Source organism: Eucyclogobius newberryi, unplaced genomic scaffold (genome assembly GCF_026437365.1).
Source record: "Eucyclogobius newberryi isolate DKJ021-1_F unplaced genomic scaffold, fEucNew1.0.hap1 SCAF_18, whole genome shotgun sequence".
NCBI lineage: Eukaryota > Metazoa > Chordata > Actinopteri > Gobiiformes > Gobiidae > Eucyclogobius > Eucyclogobius newberryi.
The window spans coordinates 33043339-33062543 of record NW_027315812.1 but is presented as its reverse complement, the minus strand read 5'-3'; the positions used below and the strand labels follow the sequence as shown (position 1 = coordinate 33062543).

The following is a 19205-nucleotide window of genomic DNA, read 5'->3' as shown; positions in this document are numbered from 1 at the left end:
CATCGAGGAACGAGTCACCCAACTTGCCCAAGGTCACATGAGGCAGCTGAGCGGTTCGAGCACTCTACCACTGAGCTACTGCCGCTCATGTATAAACAAGTTATCTTGGTCTTGGTGTTTCTTCAAATATTATCTGGACAAACATCCACCCAGCTACAACCGCTTGAAAACACTTAAACATCACACATCAGACATTACAAAAGTATACAATAAAACTGTAAAGTACAACTAATGCTCACTACTCTGTGTTTCTACACGACACTTTTCAGCATTCTTTTTAAAAGAAAGGAACACGGGAGGCTCTTGACTGGCTCCGGGACAGTGTTCCACTGTTGGGAAGCGCTGACGTTGATCTGCTGCAGACTTCCATCTCAGCAGGACCTGTACGTCTCCAGGACTCTGGGACGAGCAGGTCAGATCACTGCTGACCCTTCTCACCCTGGACACGGACTATTGAGTCACTCCCCTCAGGCAGGAGGCCACTCCCCTCAGGCAGGTGAGGTGTGGAAGACTCACCTTTGAGCCACATGTGAGAGTCTGAGTCCCAGAAGGTGCAGAGACGAAGGAGCCCACCGCAGCCGTACTGCCATCCTCCCGCGCCTGCAGCAGGAAGCCCTCGAACGCACTGGAGCTGGAGCGCAGGAACACTGTAACACACACGGCATCAGCACTGTGACACACACGGCAGGAACACTGTAACACACACGGCATCAGCACTGTGACACACACGGCAGGAGCACTGTAACACACACGGCATCAGCACTGTGACACACACGGCAGGAACACTGTAACACACACGGCATCAGCACTGTGACACACACGGCAGGAACACTGTAACACACACGGCATCAGCACTGTGACACACACGGCAGGAGCACTGTAACACACACGGCATCAGCACTGTGACACACACGGCAGGAACACTGTGACACACACGGCAGGAGCACTGTAACACACACGGCATCAGCACTGTGACACACACGGCAGGAGCACTGTAACACACACGGCATCAGCACTGTGACACACACGGCAGGAGCACTGTAACACACACGGCAGGAGCACTGTAACACACACGGCAGGAGCACTGTAACACACACGGCATCAGCACTGTGACACACACGGCAGGAGCACTGTAACACACACGGCATCAGCACTGTGACACACACGGCAGGAACACTGTAACACACACGGCATCAGCACTGTGACACACACGGCAGGAGCACTGTAACACACACGGCAGGAGCACTGTAACACACACGGCAGGAGCACTGTAACACACACGGCAGGAACACTGTAACACACACGGCAGGAGCACTGTAACACACACGGCAGGAACACTGTAACACACACGGCAGGAACACTGTAACACACACGGCAGGAGCACTGTGACACACACGGCAGGAACACTGTAACACACACGGCAGGAGCACTGTAACACACACGGCAGGAACACTGTAACACACACGGCATCAGCACTGTAACACACACGGCAGGAGCACTGTAACACACACGGCAGGAGCACTGTAACACACACGGCAGGAACACTGTAACACACACGGCATCAGCACTGTAACACACACGGCAGGAGCACTGTAACACACACGGCAGGAGCACTGTAACACACACGGCAGGAACACTGTAACACACACGGCATCAGCACTGTAACACACACGGCAGGAGCACTGTAACACACACGGCAGGAGCACTGTAACACACACGGCAGGAGCACTGTAACACACACGGCAGGAGCACTGTAACACACACGGCAGGAGCACTGTAACACACACGGCAGGAGCACTGTAACACACACGGCAGGAGCACCGTCTTGGCCAGCTGAATTTCCTTTTTGACTACAATCCTACGGTGATCGGATCACGCGTTTCTATATATACATATATCATTTCTATACTTTGATCAAATGATGGTATAAAGTGGAGGATTCAGATGTTCCCTTGTTATTTTCACATACACAGTACCACATGTGCCTCCTGTAGCAGCTGGTACATTAAACGTGACGAGCTCCAGTGCGTGTCTTCTGCTTCGTGCACATTTTACAGACTGACTACATCCCCATGCCGTCTATGCACCTTCACTTTAGCCTATGAGGAACCTTCAGACTAGCGAACCTTCGGACTAGTGAACCTTTAAAACCTTCGGACTAGCGAACCTTCGGACTCGTGGGGGGTAACTGTTGTAACTCCAGTTGTGAAGGTCCTGATGTTCCCCCGGCCTACAGGCGACTGTGGCCCTTTCACAAAGACACTATGACTACGTGCAGGTGATGCAGCTCTAGGTGCGCCATGTCTGCACGCGCCATGTCCACGCCCGCCATGTCATGTCCGCGCCCGCCATGTCATGTCCGCGCCCGCCATGTCATGTCCGCGCCCGCCATGTCATGTCCGCGCCCGCCATGTCATGTCCGCGCCCGTCATGTCATGTCCGCGCCCGCCATGTCATGTCCGCGCCCGCCATGTCATGTCCGCGCCCGCCATGTCATGTCCGCGCCCGCCATGTCATGTCCGCGCCCGCCATGTCATGTCTTTATAATAATATTTAATGGATGTCTCAACGAAAAAAACAGCACCAAAAGATTACGCTGCCTGTAATCGAACAAAAGATCGAATTGATCAAAAACACGGCCTCACAGGTGAAAGTGATGTGTTCTTACTGGCCGCACTGACGCCGCTCTAGGAGAGACTGTCTGACCAGGTCACCGGGGAGGAAGGTTGTGGGTGCCAATGCCACTGACTCTATCAAACGCATGCACGCATTCAATTAACCATACGCCTTAGACTCTGGTCAAGCTGACCAATAGCCATCTGAGTCAGAGCCTTTCACGCACATGTTTGGCTCAAACACGCCCACTGACTGATGTGGCCCTGTCAACACTGAGGAGATGGAGGAATGACTGTGACACTTTCTTGAATGCATTTCTTTTATAGAGTCATCATAGTGGCATTGGCCCCCACAGGATGGAAGCACATCTTACATAGATCCAGTGCGTAGGTCCCTCACGTACAAGGGTCAGAAACAGACTTATTTTAATCGTTTGCAGCTCTGCCCTGACTAAAGAGCAACACTCCAAACCCTCTGCTGGGTTATCTCAGTTGTTGCCCTTTTAAAAAAAAAAGTTTTATTTCAAAGTGGATAGGCTACTTAAATCATCTTGATCTATAAGAGGCTAAATGGACAAGGGGTTGTGCGTGAGGAGAGATGAAGACGTTTGCTTCAATCCAATAATGTCAGGGCAACACGTGCGTGGACCGGACTGCAGCACAAACCCTCAACGTAACATTCTCTGAATGCACTGCAGGTCGTGGATCGTTTGAAAATCCTATAAGCACCAACAAATCTGGAATAAGTGAGAAGTGCGAGAGTCTGGATGGATAAAGGCAGAGATGCAAAGTCTGTGCCAGTGCGTCGATGCTGCTCCGTAACTGGATATACTGCTGTTAATACTGGAACCTTTATAAAATATTAGGAACCGCTGTTCCCCGGCACCGTAGTTCCCCTGTCCATAGAAACAAAATAATGTTGCTCAGAACACATCTGTTATTGTGCACATTATGTGCACATTTCTCCAAACGTCTCGCGGCTGCTGTGCCTTACTGACAGATGGCAAACGGTTGGAGTAATTTGGAGGAAGTGGAAAATCCTTGGGTAAAATCTGATTTTACAACATGGAAGGAGCTGATACAAACTAAACAAAGATGTTAAAATCTGGTTGGCTGGTTGGCTTATGATCAAATTTTGCACCAAACAGCACAGATTTAAGATTTAAAGTGTTTTGAAACCTTCAAAGAAAAAAACAAATGTGTCAAGCAATTGGAATAGACTAAGACTAAGTGCAAAAGAAAACAAGTTCAGACAAGAAAAAGAGATGCTACATCTCAGTGGGACTTAATGACATCATCCTGTCCAGGGACAACAGGTGGAAATGAACACGAGCTACAACCGGCTACCACCTGGTACAACGCTCTCCTGTTGAGTTACTGTGACATTACATGGAGGTTTTTTTATCCTTAATCCATGAATTATACACAAACTATTTTTGCTTCCTATATGGTCCATACAACGGGACTCTGCGCATGCATAGCAGCTGAGAACACGGTGAGGACGCAAAGCTCTGATAAATTGGTCAAATTGCGGTTCTTAACCGATATAAAGTGTCTCGAAAGTTCAGCAGATCAAAGTTGAAAGACTTTACTCTACTCTATTAAACCTGACGGAGAAGAGGAGGAAGTCGTGACTCAACATATGGAAGAGCGCGAGATGAGTGTGGTGGTAACCCAACTTCATACCATCAAGAATGACATCTCTGCACCCAAAAGATCACTCAAGTGGATAAAACTGTGCTGATCATGGATGAGCGCGTTACAAAGTTGGAGACGGTGTGCGAAGAGCTGAGCAGAGCCAATTTGGAGCTGCGTAAAGCCAATGTCGAGTTAAAGGAGAAAACGGAACGACTAGAAATGTCGTAAACACAATGTCTGCGTATTTGGCCGAAAGACAGTGAGAGGGCAAAACCCAACAAGCTGCATGTCCAAGATGTTCAAGGAACTATTTCATGAGAAACTGCAGTCGGAGCCAGATGTGGAAATAGCGCATCGGATCGGTCCAGCGGGAAAGTCGGACAGAGCGATGATTGTGCGCCTGAACAAGAGAACAACAAGAGGAGATCATCAGCATCGTAAAGAAGGAGAAGGTGCTTCAAATTTGTGGAATGAAGCTGAAGATTTTCCCGGACCTGACCACAGAGATGGTCAAAAAACGTGCCAGCTTTCGGGAGATCAGGGCCAAGACGCTGATGTGAGACATGGATCATTCATCCAGCCACGCCCATCATTCATCCAGCCACGCCCATCATTCATCCAGCCACGCCCATCATTCATCTAGCCACGCCCATCATTCATCCAGCCACGCCCATCATTCATCCAGCCACGCCCATCATTCATCCAGCCACGCCCATCATTCATCTAGCCACGCCCATCATTCATCCAGCCACGCCCATCATTCATCCAGCCATGCCCATCATTCATCCAGCCACGCCCATCATTCATCCAGCCACGCCCATCATTCATCTAGCCACGCCCATCATTCATCCAGCCACGTCCATCATTACATTCAAAGGTGAGAGTCAAAAGTTCACAGATGTCAGTGAGGCTGACAAGTATGTCAAGACTGTAATCCAGCCAGAGAAAAGTAACTCTGGCTATTAAAGCGGGATGAGACATGAACTAAGTACAAATGGAAGGACATAATAATAAAAGAGACAATTAAGCCTATGGAGGCAATATAACTTTCCCTTTTTGTTTTAGGAAGAACCCAAATGCGTGTGTGTGTGTGTGTGTCTGTGTGTGTGTGTGTGTGTGTGTGTCTGTGTGTGTGTGTGTGTCTGTGTGTGTGTGTGTCTGTCTGTGTGTGTGTGTGTCTGTGTGTGTGTGTGTGTGTGTGTGTCTGTGTGTGTGTGTGTCTGTGTGTGTGTGTGTGTGTGTGTGTCTGTGTGTGTGTGTCTGTGTGTGTGTGTGTGTGTCTGTGTGTGTGTGTGTGTCTGTGTGTGTGTGTCTGTGTGTGTGTGTGTGTGTGTGTGTCTGTGTGTGTGTGTCTGTGTGTGTGTGTCTGTGTGTGTGTGTGTGTGTGTGTCTGTGTGTGTGTGTGTGTCTGTGTGTGTGTGTCTGTGTGTGTGTGTGTGTGTCTGTGTGTGTGTGTCTGTGTGTGTGTGTGTGTGTGTGTCTGTGTGTGTGTGTGTGTGTGTGTGTCTGTGTGTGTGTGTCTGTGTGTGTGTGTGTCTGTGTGTGTGTGTGTGTGTGTGTCTGTGTGTGTGTGTGTGTGTCTGTGTGTGTGTGTCTGTGTGTGTGTGTGTGTGTGTGTGTGTCTGTGTGTGTGTGTGTGTGTGTGTCTGTGTGTGTGTGTCTGTGTGTGTGTGTGTGTGTGTGTCTGTCTGTGTGTGTGTGTGTGTGTGTGTGTGTGTGTGTGTGTGTCTCTGTGTCACAAAGGCCCAATATACAATTAAAAGCAAAATTATGATAAAAACCTTTGTTGGATAAAAGAGGGTTTAAAATAGCTCATTTAAATGTGCAGTTTAAGAAACAAGGTTAATGATGTTCTGTATTTGATCATTATAATTCACAGGTAGTAGGGTTATCAGAAACACAGTTTAGAAATGATTTCAATATTGAGGGAGTAGAAGTCATGTGATCACAGTTACAATGACCTCATGTGAAGCCTCTCCTGATTGGCTGGTGTTATAGACAACCTAATGCTACAATAATGTATCTGGATCAAATCTGTGAAATGCTAGATAAGACGTGCGATAATGAAAATGACATTCATTTCTTAGGAGATTTAAATATAGACTGGAAATCTAATGGTTGTGGCTTGAAAAGTAAATTATGTTCATGTGCCAATACTTGTCATTTATCACAACTGGTCAGTAAATACACCAGAGTAAATATGAAAGTATTCTGCGTCTCTAATTGATTTGATCTTCACAAATGTGCCAGAGTTATGCTCAGAGGCTGTTTCTGTTACAGTGGGTTGTAGTGACCACAACTTAACTGCAGTTCTAAGAAAAACAAAGGTCCCTAAAGCGGGACAAACATTTAAATGTAAAAGATCGTTTAAGACTTTAATGAGAACGATTATGTTGAAGATGTACGAAACATAGATTGGTCAGAAATAAAACAAGAACCAGATCCTTGTAGAGCTGTGGGTGTTTTTAATACTTTAATGACACTGGTTATGGATAAACACGCTCCCTGGTTATGGATAAACACGCCCCTATAAGAAAGCGAGCTGTAAGAAATATCTCCGCTCAGTTCGACCAAGAACTTCAAGAAAATATGAAGCAAAGGGACAAAGCCAAAAAGGAAGCAATTGATACTAATATTGTGGAATTATGGAACAAATATCGAAACTTAAGAAATGATGTGACCAAACTGAACAGAAGTAAAAGATGTTCATATTATAAAGGTCAAATTAAAGATGCAGCATGTGATAATGCTAAAGTTTGGGGAACATTAAATGAAATACTGGGAAAGAACAACAAATACATTTTTGGAATCAAACAGAGTTTATTTAACCAAACCAGGTGAAATAGCAAACTATTTGAGTCAATTTTTTAAAGATAAAATTCAAAAATTGAGAAATGCCATGAAAACTGGACCATCTTATGAATCAATAAGAAAACATATCATGTGCACCAAAAAATGTAAATTCAAATTTGATACAGTCACGGAAAATAATGTCAAAAACTTATGACAGAAAAGCGAGGATAAAGCAGCTGTATCGATCATTTAGAAACAAAATGATTAAAGCTGGTGCAGATTTAACTGCTTTACCAGTTTCTCACATCATTAATTTAAGTTTAACGAAGTGTCTTTCCCTCTCAATGGAAAACGCAACAATTCCTCTCACTAAAAATAATAAAGAACCATTATCAGGTAAAAACAGCAGATCAATTAGTTTGTTCCCAGTATTAAGCAAAATGATGGAAAAAGTAGCACATGATCAAATTCAAAATGATTTCTCAGAAAATGGGTTAAATACCATTTATCAACCTGCAGATCAAATGTGTCACTCCACAATAACTGCTCTGACTCAGAAATTTATCAAAAAAATGTAATAGGGACAATATTCTAGATTTGAGTGCAGCCTTTGATGTTTTAGACCACAATATTTTATTAAACAAATTGAGCTGTTATGGATTTGAGTCATCAGCATTAAAGTGGACTGAAAGTGATTTAAATAATGGAGATTATAGAGTCGACTTTAATGGCAGCTATTCTGACGTTGAGGGGATGTGGAGTTCCCCAGGGCAGTGGCCTTGGCCCGCTTTTATTTTCTATTTTCACCACTGACTTTTCATCTATATTAAAACATGTAACCATGGCCATATATGCAGATGACACTAGAGTACACGCCTCTGCACCGACAGCAGATCAGCTGAGTAACATCTGACAGGACGAGCTGAACGCAGTAGTTCAGTGGATCCAACATCATAAATTAGTAATCAATATTGAAAAAACTAAATGTATTTTATTGGGTCACATGTTAAAAACAACATCTAGGCAAGGCAAGGCAAGTTTATTTGTAGAGCACATTTCATACACAAGGCAATTCAAAGTGCTTCACAGCAGGAAAAATGCATTCAAATCACAAAGAAATTACAGAAACAGAAATACAATAAAATTAACTAAATTAAAAATTATCAATCCAACTGATTGTCTAAACTAATAAAATCCCAAACAAAAAAGAAGAGTGCAAAGAAAAAATCCTTTCAGTCATATGCGCAGCTAAACAAAACTGTTTTTAGCTTAGATTTGAACATTGTCAGAGTAGAAGCCTGTCTCACATCTTCAGGAAGAATGTTCCAGATTTTAGCTGCATAAAACTGAAACACAGATTCACCATCTTTAGTCCTGACTCTGGCACCAGCAGGAGGCCGGTCCATGTTTAGTCCTGACTCAGGCACCAGCAGGAGGCCGGTCCATGTTTAGTCCTGACTCTGGCACCAGCAGGAGGCCGGTCCATGTTTAGTCCTGACTCTGGCACCAGCAGGAGGCCGGTCCATGTTTAGTCCTGACTCTGGCACCAGCTGGAGGCCGGTCCATGTTTAGTCTTGACTCTGGCACCAGCAGGAGGCCGGTCCATGTTTAGTCCTGACTCTGGCACCAGCAGGAGGCCGGTCCAGGTTTAGTCCTGACTCTGGCACCAGCAGGAGGCCGGTCCATGTTTAGTCCTGACTCTGGCACCAGCAGGAGGCCGGTCCATGTTTAGTCTTGACTCTGGCACCAGCAGGAGGCCGGTCCATGTTTAGTCCTGACTCTGGCACCAGCAGGAGGCCGGTCCATGTTTAGTCCTGACTCTGGCACCAGCTGGAGGCCGGTCCATGTTTAGTCTTGACCCTGGCACCAGCAGGAGGCCGGTCCATGTTTAGTCCTGACTCTGGCACCAGCAGGAGGCCGGTCCATGTTTAGTCCTGACTCTGGCACCAGCAGGAGGCCGGTCCATGTTTAGTCCTGACTCTGGCACCAGCAGGAGGCCGGTCCATGTTTAGTCCTGACTCTGGCACCAGCAGGAGGCCGGTCCATGTTTAGTCCTGACTCTGGCACCAGCAGGAGGCCGGTCCATGTTTAGTCCTGACTCAGCACCAGCAGGAGGCCGGTCCATGTTTAGTCCTGACTCTGGCACCAGTAGGAGGCCGGTCCCTGAGGTCCTCAGAGTTCGAGATGGTTCATATGGCACTAACATATCCAAGATGTACTTTGGTGCTAGGCCATGGAGAGACTTGTACACAAGCAGAGCTGCTTTAAAGTCTCTTCTTTGAGCCACAGGGGGCAGTGCAGAGACCTGAGAACAGGACTAATGTGATGGTACTTCCTGGTTCTGGTCAGGACCCGAGCAGCAGCGTTCTGGATGAACTGCAGCTGTTTTACAGCTCGTTTGGAGAGACCAGTGAGCAGCCGTTACAGTCTAATCTACTGGAGACAAACACATGGATAAGTCTCTCTAAATCTGGTTTAGACACTATATTTTTGATTTTGGCAATGTTTTTTAGATGGTAAAAAGCTGCTGATGTTATTTATTTGATGTGTTAAAGTTCAAGTCTGAGTCCATTATTACCCCCAGATTTGTAACTTGGTTTGTAGGTTTTAGAGCGAGACTCTGGAGGTGACGCTGACACTTTCTCTTTGTTTCTGTGACAAAGACGATTATTTCAGTCTTGTCTGAGTTCAGCTGGGGAAAGTTGTTTTGCATCCACAAACTGATCTGTTGGATGCAGTGACAGAGTGAATCCACTGGTCCATAGTCACCTGCCGACAGTGAAACATAGATCTGACTCGTCTGCATCATTGTGATAGGACACATTTTCACTGCGTATCAGCTGACCTAACGGCAGCATGTAGAGGTTGAACAGAAGGGGACCCAGGACTGACCCTTGGGGCACTCCACAGGTCAGGGGCATGTGGTCTGAGACACAAAGTACTTCCTGTCTTCCAGATAGGACCTTAACCAGTTTAGGGCGGGGCCAGTGATGCCCACCCAGTCCTCTAGTCTCTGTAAGAGGATCCCATGAGCGACAGTGTCAAAAGCAGCACTCAGATCTAACAGAATTAAGACTGAGGCTTTGCCCGTGTCAGTGTTCAGGAGGATGTCATTTGTCACCTTGACAACAGCAGTCTCAGTCACCATGACAACAGCAGTCTCAGTGCTGTGATGAGGTCTAAAACCTGACTGAAAAACATCAAATGAGTTGTTTATTAAGAGGAAATCTGTGAGCTGTTGGTAAACAACCTTTTCAAGGACTTTGCCCCAAAATGACAGATTAGAGATGGGCCGGTAATGACTCAGGACTGCGGCATCAAGACTGCTCTTCTTTAGGAGAGGCTTTATGACCGCAGTTTTCAAAGCCATTGGGAATGTTCCAGATTGAAGCGACATGTTAACTATGTGAGTGAATGGTGCTAACAAACTGTTCAGCACAGACTTTAGAAATCTGGAGGCTCACACATGGAGGCAGCATGTAGATGAACTCAGACTGGTGATGATCTCATGGACAGTTTTGTCAGTTACTGGTGCAAAGTGAGTTAGCTCTAAGTGTCTAAGTGGTTTTAGGGTATTTTTTGCATTGTGGGATTTATAGCATTTTTAATGCCCTGAACTTTGTCATTAAAGAATAATGCAAACTCATTACACTTGGATGTGGAAATGAGTTCTAACGGCAGCTGAGCTGGAGGGTTTGTTAATCTGTTTACTGTGACAAACAGGACACGCGAGTTGTTACTGCAGCTTCCAATTATTTCAGAAAAATATCTTTCCCTAGTTCTACATAAGATTAGGTTGTACATGTTCAGCTTCTCTTTGTAAATCTATTTTTGAACCTGGAGCTTTGACTTGCGCCATTTCCGTTCGGCCCTGCGGCACTCCCTTTTCTGTGCCCTGACCCAATCATCATTTCTCCACGGCGCCTTCTGCTTATTTTCAACCATTTTAGCCTTTATAGGGGCGATGGTGTCCAGAACATTCAAAACACTAGATGTAACAGAGTTCAACAAATCATTTACATTAGAACATGAGACATTTTCAAAGTTTATCATTTCCATAAACAGTGCACCTGTGCCATCACTTATGTGTCTCCTCTGAACAACTGCAGGACCAACCGGTTGTTTGGGAGAAACAGACAGGTCAAAGAAGACACAGAAATGATCAGACAGAGCAACATCGATCACATTAACATTTGAAATATTTACCCCCTTTGTAATTATGAGATCTAGAGTGTGTCCTTTGCTGTGGGTGGGGCCTCTCACATGCTGAGTAAGACTGAAGGTTTCAAGGACAGCATCAAGCTCTTTAGCGTTTCTGTCACAAATATTATGAACATGCACATTGAAATCACCTGTAATGACCAAACCATCAAAGTCTGTGCATATGACTGAAAGCATCTCAGTAAAATCATCAATAAAACTTTGGCAGTGCTGGGGAGGCTTGTATTAAACAATGAAGAGAATGGATGGAGACCGTTTTAGCTCCATTTTAAAGGATACATTCTCAAATGATGAAAACACCCCAAAAGACAACCTGCGGGTAATTATTTCATCTCTAAAGACAGCACAGACTCCACCCCCTTTTTTGTTTTCTCGTGTTTCAGATTCAAACTTAAAGTTGGGTGGAGCAGATTCTATCAGAACTACATTTCCTGTGTTTTTGTCAAGCCATGTTTCAGTTAAAAACATAAAATCAAGATTATAAGAAGAAATAAAATTATTGATTAAGAGAGATTTGTTACTTAAAGGATCTGACATTTAGCACAGCAAGTTTCAGACTAGTTTCAGTGAGACTGGGCTTTATCTTTTCACAGGGAATATGAATCACATTTCTCAGATTGGGCCTGACTCGCATTTTGTTTTTCCATCTGTGTGATGTGACTACAGAAATAGCACTAGGGGGGGGGCTATTTTTACATAGGGCCCCGGGTTGGTTTGATTTTTAATGTGACAATAAGTCCCGACAACGCTGAGACCCAGTGCATCCTAGCTATGGGAGATACCAGGTGAAAGGTGAGGTTGGATGGGTGGTGGGGCTTTTGTAGCCAAGGAGAGTTTGGGACCAGGTGAGAGGCGAGGGGGGATGGGTGGTGGGGCTTTTGTTGGTGTAGTCGGCTTGTGCAGGGAAGAGTTGATAAGTATTGACATAGCCCTTGCTATATTGGGCGTGAGTGGAGCCATCTTAATGCCTGATTTGATCAGACTTTCAAAATGGCTGGGAAGGCCCATGGGTGAGAGTGGAGATGAGAAGGAGAATGATGAATCTTTAGTGGGAGTAGATGTTGCAGGGGGAACCCAGGGCTGGTGTGAAGGCAGGGGCGATGACAGGGATGTTGTTGGGCTTGTCACAGATGGGTCCAAGGCCTTTGAAGATTGTTTCTTTGCTGGAGGCGGTGGAGGTGAATGTGGAGCAGCTGGAGCTGAATCCTTTGCTGGTGGTGGTGGAGCAGCTGCTGATGAATCCTTTGGTGGAGGCTGAGGTTGTGGTGCTTTTGATGTTGAAACATTGGCTCGGTCTCTGGCTGATGGAGCAGGAATTCTTCTCTCATTCCTCTCTTCTCTATCTGCTCAGGACCCTGTCCAGGCCCAGTCCAATGCCTCAGAGCGTGGAGCTGGTTCTCTGTCAGCACCCTCACTCCACCTCTGCATAGGTGGGGGCCATTTCTCTTAAACAGGTCCTCTCGTTTCCAGAATAGATAGAAGTTCTCAATGTAGAGTAGTCCTCTCGGGGAACACTCTTTGGACAGCCATGTGTTCAGCTGAAGAAGCCGGCTAAACTTGTTTATCCTCCTGTCGATGTTTGGAAGAGGTCCACTTATGAATGTTTTGATTTCCATTTTATCAAGCACGTGGAATAACTTCAAGAAGTCTTTTTTCAAAACTTCAGTCTGTTCCCGCCGCATGTCCACTGCACCCACGTGCACAATCAGCTGTTTAGCTCCTCCATGCTTAGCCATAATATTTGGAAGGAGTGACGTTATCTCAGAAACAGTGGCGCTTGGAAAAGAATGTGTGTTTATCTTTTCATGCGTCACGTGACTTATCGCGCCGTCCCCAACAAAAACAATCTGCGTGACCTTGGCAGATCCTCCTCGCTGTATTTTGGCCTCGTCATCTTTCCTTTTTTCATTTAATTCCATCTCTGAAAGTGGTAAAAATCTGTTTGTGAGCTGTATTTTAGGTGACTTTACGTTATCTTTGTATCGTTTAGGCTTTGCTCCAAGTTTGTTCCAAGAAACAGCCTGGTCTTTCTGGTTTTTAGACAGTTTTGGAAACGACACAGAGTCACTGCGGTTTAGGTTGAAAGTAGCAGTTTTTCTTGTAAAAAGTGTGCTCTTCTTACCGTCGGTTGACACAGGAATGGTATCGTGAAGAACTTTTTCAGATTCCAAAACAAATATCCGTGTTTTCAGCTCATTCATTTCTTGTTGATATTTCCGACAGCGTTCACAGTCTTTCTCACTTCTTCTCCCGGACATGTCGCTGGCGTCAGATATGTCGTTAAAACTGGAAAAAAATTCTTAAAATCCTTGGTTTACTTGAAAAAGTCTAAAGCAAAAATGTTTGGAAGACAAAAACTGATTAAAAAGCAAAATAAATAAGGAAAGCAGCATAGCAAGCGGAGCGAGCAAAAAAGCGTGTGCACTCTTCAGAAGCAGGATATGTGCAATTCTTCTTTTGAGAGTAAATATATCATTTATCTACCAAATTCACACTGAAGGTTACACAGCTATTATGAGTGGAAGGTGAGGATTTACTTTAAAGGTGGTATGGATGATTTTTTTTCAGCAAATTTTTTATCATATTTCCTCGTGGCGAGGATAAATCATTTGTCCTGCCACGTGTCAATCATAAAACGCACCTACCGCTCACCTGCAGCCGCGTCAGGCTCGTCCCCACGTTTCCGCGTGCCTAAGCGCATGGATCTATCATAATATAGTTCCCTCAGTGTACGGGGCAAAATGAAGACTGAGAAAGACAGTTCGAGCTGACGCAGAAGTGGACAGAAATCTGCGGGAGACGAGAGATGCGATGCGCTCCGTTGCGCTAATAAACAAACGCAGGTGTGTGTTGTATCAGTCCAAACGGGGGAGTGGCATGTGCACTTCCACCTGCGTTCTCAAATCGCCGAAAAATCGTCCATACCGCCTTTAAGATCAATGCTGAAGTAAAACTGTGCTTTCAGGGTTATTAAAGGTGCCATAACATGCTTTTTTTCACGTTTCGTAGTCTATCCTAAGTGTATAATTGATAATAATAAGTGTTGTGCAACAGCCTTAACATAATAGTTAAGAAATATCACCCAGACCTTGGACCCCCTCACCAACCCGGAAATGCAAACGGCTTGGTTTGATATTCGCCCCCACCCTTGCGAAGAGCGATCTGGCTCCCCCGCCCAACCCGTGACATAGTCTCAGACCGCGTGTGTGCCCCGCCCACCCCGGAGACGGTGGGGGTGTAAACAAACTAACTCAATAATCATGTTTTCGATTCTAGTGGCGGTGAAAGACGACGGGGACGGTCCCCTTGTCATACGTTGCCCCTTGGCCGTCACTTGTTGCGTTCCTTTGCACTGATAGAGCGTGGAAAGTGATCTCAGACGTACATTATGGAGCCCCCAGAGCTTTCAGATTATTCTCTAGCGCAGACAGCGGTGCGTGAGGCTTCATGGCCGGGGTTCAGTCACCTACACCGGGCTGAACAGCTGTAAGGTCCCCCGTGCGCCGCTCCCGCCGCGCGAGTGAGTGACAACCGATAGAACTTCAGATCAACAAAGAGTCCACTTTGAGCCTAATCAATCAAAAAAACACTCTGGACATATATGAAGCACAAATAGCAATGTAAGAAGGTTAAAAGCTCTGAAAAGTCCATTTTGCATGTTATGGGACCTTTAAACTGTTGTGAATAATGGTAAATCAATCTTTCCAAGTAAGGTGAACATTACTGCACGATTTGTGTTCCTATGTAAAAGTTATCATTTTTTTCAGTAATTAATCAAATCAAATAAAATATGGTTTGTATTTTTATGTGTGTAAGTCAAAACATTGTGAAAAAATGTCAAACGTAAAACAAGACTGAAGAGGTCAAACTTATGGTTTAGATATGTCTTTGTTTTGATCTTTGGTCACTGTCGATATAAAACATGTCACGTTCTCATGGAAACCACAGCCGCTTTGATCTTTTCATCCACTTCATCCATATTTCTCTGGGACAAAGTCACTTCAGAGGCTGTTTTCTCCAAATTATTTTTTCTCTCACATTGACTTAAACAACACTTTTCATGCTGAATTCACTTTTTCTCTCTTTTAACCCCGTTCTAACATTGTCCCCTGATCAAAAACACACCAGTTGTGTTCAGCTTCATTCACAGTTTGATGAATCCTGTGACGTGAGAATCTTCTGCTGTTTTTCAAATCCATAAATCGTCACAAACTCATTCTGTGAATTTCTCCCGTCTCATCATGACCAGTACAACTGTGTGCTGAATGTTGTAATTCCCTCTGGGATACAAATATATATATATATATATATATATATATATATATATATATATATATATACGCGGTTTACGTAAGGAATATCATTTTTTTTTTTTTATTTGTATTAAATTTCAATGTCTTTAGATGCAAAAAATGTTGATTTGAGCTCGATCGGACGAAAAACCTGGAACAAGTACAATATTTTTTTTTTTTTTAAGTCAAACGTGGCGGCGCCGCTTCGATTCAACATGGCTGACTTCCTGTTTATCATAGAGCGATGCTGCCAGGCATGGGCGGAGCCAGGTCCTGGCTTTGGGGCTTCAGCCCCGGACCTTTGTCCAAAAGCCCCGGATCTTTTATTGTTTCAAAAGGTAGAGCTTTGGGTTGGGATGTAGGGGCTCAGGGTTCGAATCCAGCAGTGGCTTCAATTTAAGGTTTTATTCATCTACAAAGCTAAAACAGAGAAACTACAGGACAAACAGCTCACTGAGGCAGGTGTCTGCTAAAGGTAAGACTGACTTTTACTTTCATACGTGTGTATGTGTCTGATTAGCTCAGTCAGCAAAGCATGAGACTGTGGATTTCAGGGCCGTGAGTTTGAGCCCTGACAGGGAGTATGTTTTTTTCATATTTGTTTTGTCACTGATTGTTTTAAATCAGAACACCAAGTTGTACAATTTCTTGACAAAGTAAATGTAACTAAACGTCACTTCTGCTGTTCTGTTCAATGTTTTTAGAGGGAGGATCTCTGTCAGAAAACAAAAAGGTCATGGTCTGTCTTTGCCTTTGGGGGTTATTGTCTGTAACTGCACTAAAACCACATCATAATGGCCCAAATGAACCCTTCCCTTTCTTTTTGGGCTAAGCCCCGGATGTTTAGAATGTCTGGCCTCTGCTGCCAGGTGTGTTTTACTCATCACAGGTAGCTCTATCACTGTTTCAAGTTTCATGTGCCTAGGCCAAAGAATAAGCGTTCCATGTTTTTTCTTTTTTGCACTACGTGGAGCTGTTGCAACAGGCGTTCTCGCAAGCTCCATTTTATTCGAGTTCAGGCCGAGCCGATTGCGTCTTTGTCCCCATGTGTGACTTTTCATCGATGTTCAGGGGGTCAAAAATGCCAGAGTGGTGGAAAAATGACCATGAATAATAATAAGAAACAAAGACTCCTCGCATTCCATTCCATGGCTCGAGCCAATAATGCATAATATTTGTTCTTTAAAGTAGCACCTACACCAGGGGTGCCCAACACGTCGATCGCGATCGACCGGTCGATTGCAGAGGCAGTGGGGTCGATCGCGCCGAAGCGCCCTGGAAAGATCCGGAAACGCCACACGGAGGTCAGTCAGCGGGAGCGCAAAGCAGTCGCTCAGTGTGGCTCGCAAAGTGGAGCCACGGAACGCACAAGCAACGCACAAGCTCAAAGGAGGAGAGGGCGAGGGGGGGAAAGAGAGAAGAGGAGACAGGTAGTTCCAGAGCGTATTACCTGTAAATGCTTTTTTATTCTTCACAAATCTTTTTGTTGTTGGCCTGAGCCAAAGGAAAGTGACTTTCTCAAAGTTTCAAGCCCCTCCCCCGAGCGTTACCATGGAGATCATCTCACTAATAAATGATATAATGCTTAAAAGAGCTACAATGAGGGGCCAATAAGCATATATTTATATTATTTAATCCAATTGTGGCCATTTTATTTTTAAATGAATACGCTGTATTAAAGAGTGGGGAAGTTAATTGTTGGCAGCGACAGCATGAAGCCAAATAAATGACACATCAATAAAACACACACTTTGCTTCGCTAACATACCGGGGGTGCAGAGTTTATACGCTCATCGTATTTGTAGTCGCTGTGGAGAGTCGGGGGGCGCGAAGTGTTTTCTTCTTCGTAGGGGAGGGGCTTATCAGAAAATAATTGAGAAGCTGCTATAACCTAATTATGGACAAACAAAAATAAAAACCTGTTTGACACTGGCAATAAAAATAATTCTAAATTTTACAATAATTTAGATCTAAAGTAGATCTTCGAGCTTTGTCGAATATAAAAGCCGCTTGTGAGACATAAATGTGTGGGTGCCTCTGGTCTAAACACACAAAACTTTGCAATCTTGGCCTTAACAACATTTTTGACCGATCAAACAGAAGGACTTATTCAGATCTAAAGCCTGATTTATTCTAGTTTTAACAACAACAAAAATATGTCAAGTTTTGGCCAATTTAACAATTTAAACTGCTTAATTTACATTTTGGAAATTAAACTGCAGAAGTTTCAAATGAATGTCTAAATTAAATATGTATTTCCTTTTCACCTACACTGTCCCGCCTTCTTTAACATTTTAAGTTTATGGATAAAAATTGTTCAAATGTTTAATTTGTATAAGTAGATGAACAATTTCAGTCCATGTTTATACGGTAACAGTTTGGTCAGTCTTACCTGTGACCTCCTCCCCTGCGCTGTAGTTGGTCTTCTCCGTGCTCACAGTGAACGGTGAGGCTCCGGTCTGAGCGCTGTTGTCGCTGTGCTGAGGGGTCATGTCCACACAGGCGCGTTCCACTTTCCCGTTTTTGTAACCTTCCGCCAGCAGCACACAGCCCAGCAGCAGCAGCAGCAGCAGTACGTGGCTCTTCATGGCTCCAGAATGTCCGCTCCTGCCCCAAACCTCGCTCAAATATCCCACTCAGCCCCGCCCAGGCATAGAGAATGGAGGGAGGAGCAGGGACCTGCCTCAGTCCCATGACACCTGATAATGTTGTGGCTGCGCGGATTAGCGCCGCGTCCGAGGCCATGAAGAGATTTTACTTGTAAGATTTGTTTTATTGTGCCCTTTTCAGCTACTTAGTATTTAACTATAACTTAAGGAGATCATCACTTTACATTTTGTTCACTGTAAATTGCAATATTGATCTAGAAAAGCTAAGGAAACAAGAAGGTCCATTGACTTCCTGTTCAATCCGGAAGAAGTGATAAGGCAATTATCAGGAGGTTCCACCCGGTGGGCAGGTCTTGAGCACCTCGACCTTTGGGAATAAAACATAACCATAATAATAATTCTCAGTGGCTGTTCTTGTACACTGTATGTAGGAGTGGTGATGCCATACGGTTGTAGATGGTACACACCCCATGCTGCTGCACTGCTGGTTTCTATGGGTTTCTATGGAAAGTGAACGGGAGCAAGACTCAAAGGAAGCGATCCGCATGCATTCTGAGTGTGTGTTTGTACAGCACAAGAGAAATATGATCGTCATGTTACAGTGAATTAGTGGATTTAACATTTGTCTGCGTTAAGGTTACAGTCGGTTATGTAAAGGGTTAAAACTACAGAGACAGGCTCACCAGCAGAAGACTTTAACATGAATGAATGAAACAACATGTTAACACAGAGGGGGAAATCCACTCTCTGTTCTGCACATAAAGGTGTGTCTCCAGCATCCACTCTCCCTGTGGCAAATACTTCACTAAGTCAATTTAGTTACACATTGTTTGGCTTTTCAATACTAACCATTAACTGGATTTAATAAAACCATACACAAAGTTTATAAGCACACATTGTGCTTATAAACTTGAACTTCTGCCAAGCCACTCTCAGATAAGGGCTTGACTAAACTACCTTGGCGTCTGAGATGTGGCAGTAGTTTGGTCGTGTGTTTGAGATGTGGCAGTAGTTTGTGTGTCTGAGATGTGGCAGTA

At 44.6% G+C, this 19205-nt stretch overlaps 1 protein-coding gene across 1 annotated transcript in view; it reads right to left on the bottom strand.

Moving 5' to 3' along the window:
- LOC140364353 (putative ferric-chelate reductase 1) overlaps positions 1–18147 on the bottom strand; it is a 60986-nt gene extending 42839 nt beyond the window's left edge. The window contains exons 1-2 of the mRNA XM_072450448.1: positions 17952–18147; positions 517–647 (exon numbers count right to left, since the gene is read on the bottom strand). Of these exons, the coding sequence (XP_072306549.1) occupies positions 517–647; positions 17952–18147 (327 nt within the window). The remainder of the gene's footprint in view (positions 1–516; positions 648–17951) is intronic.
- Between the last annotated feature and the right edge of the window lie 1058 nt (positions 18148–19205).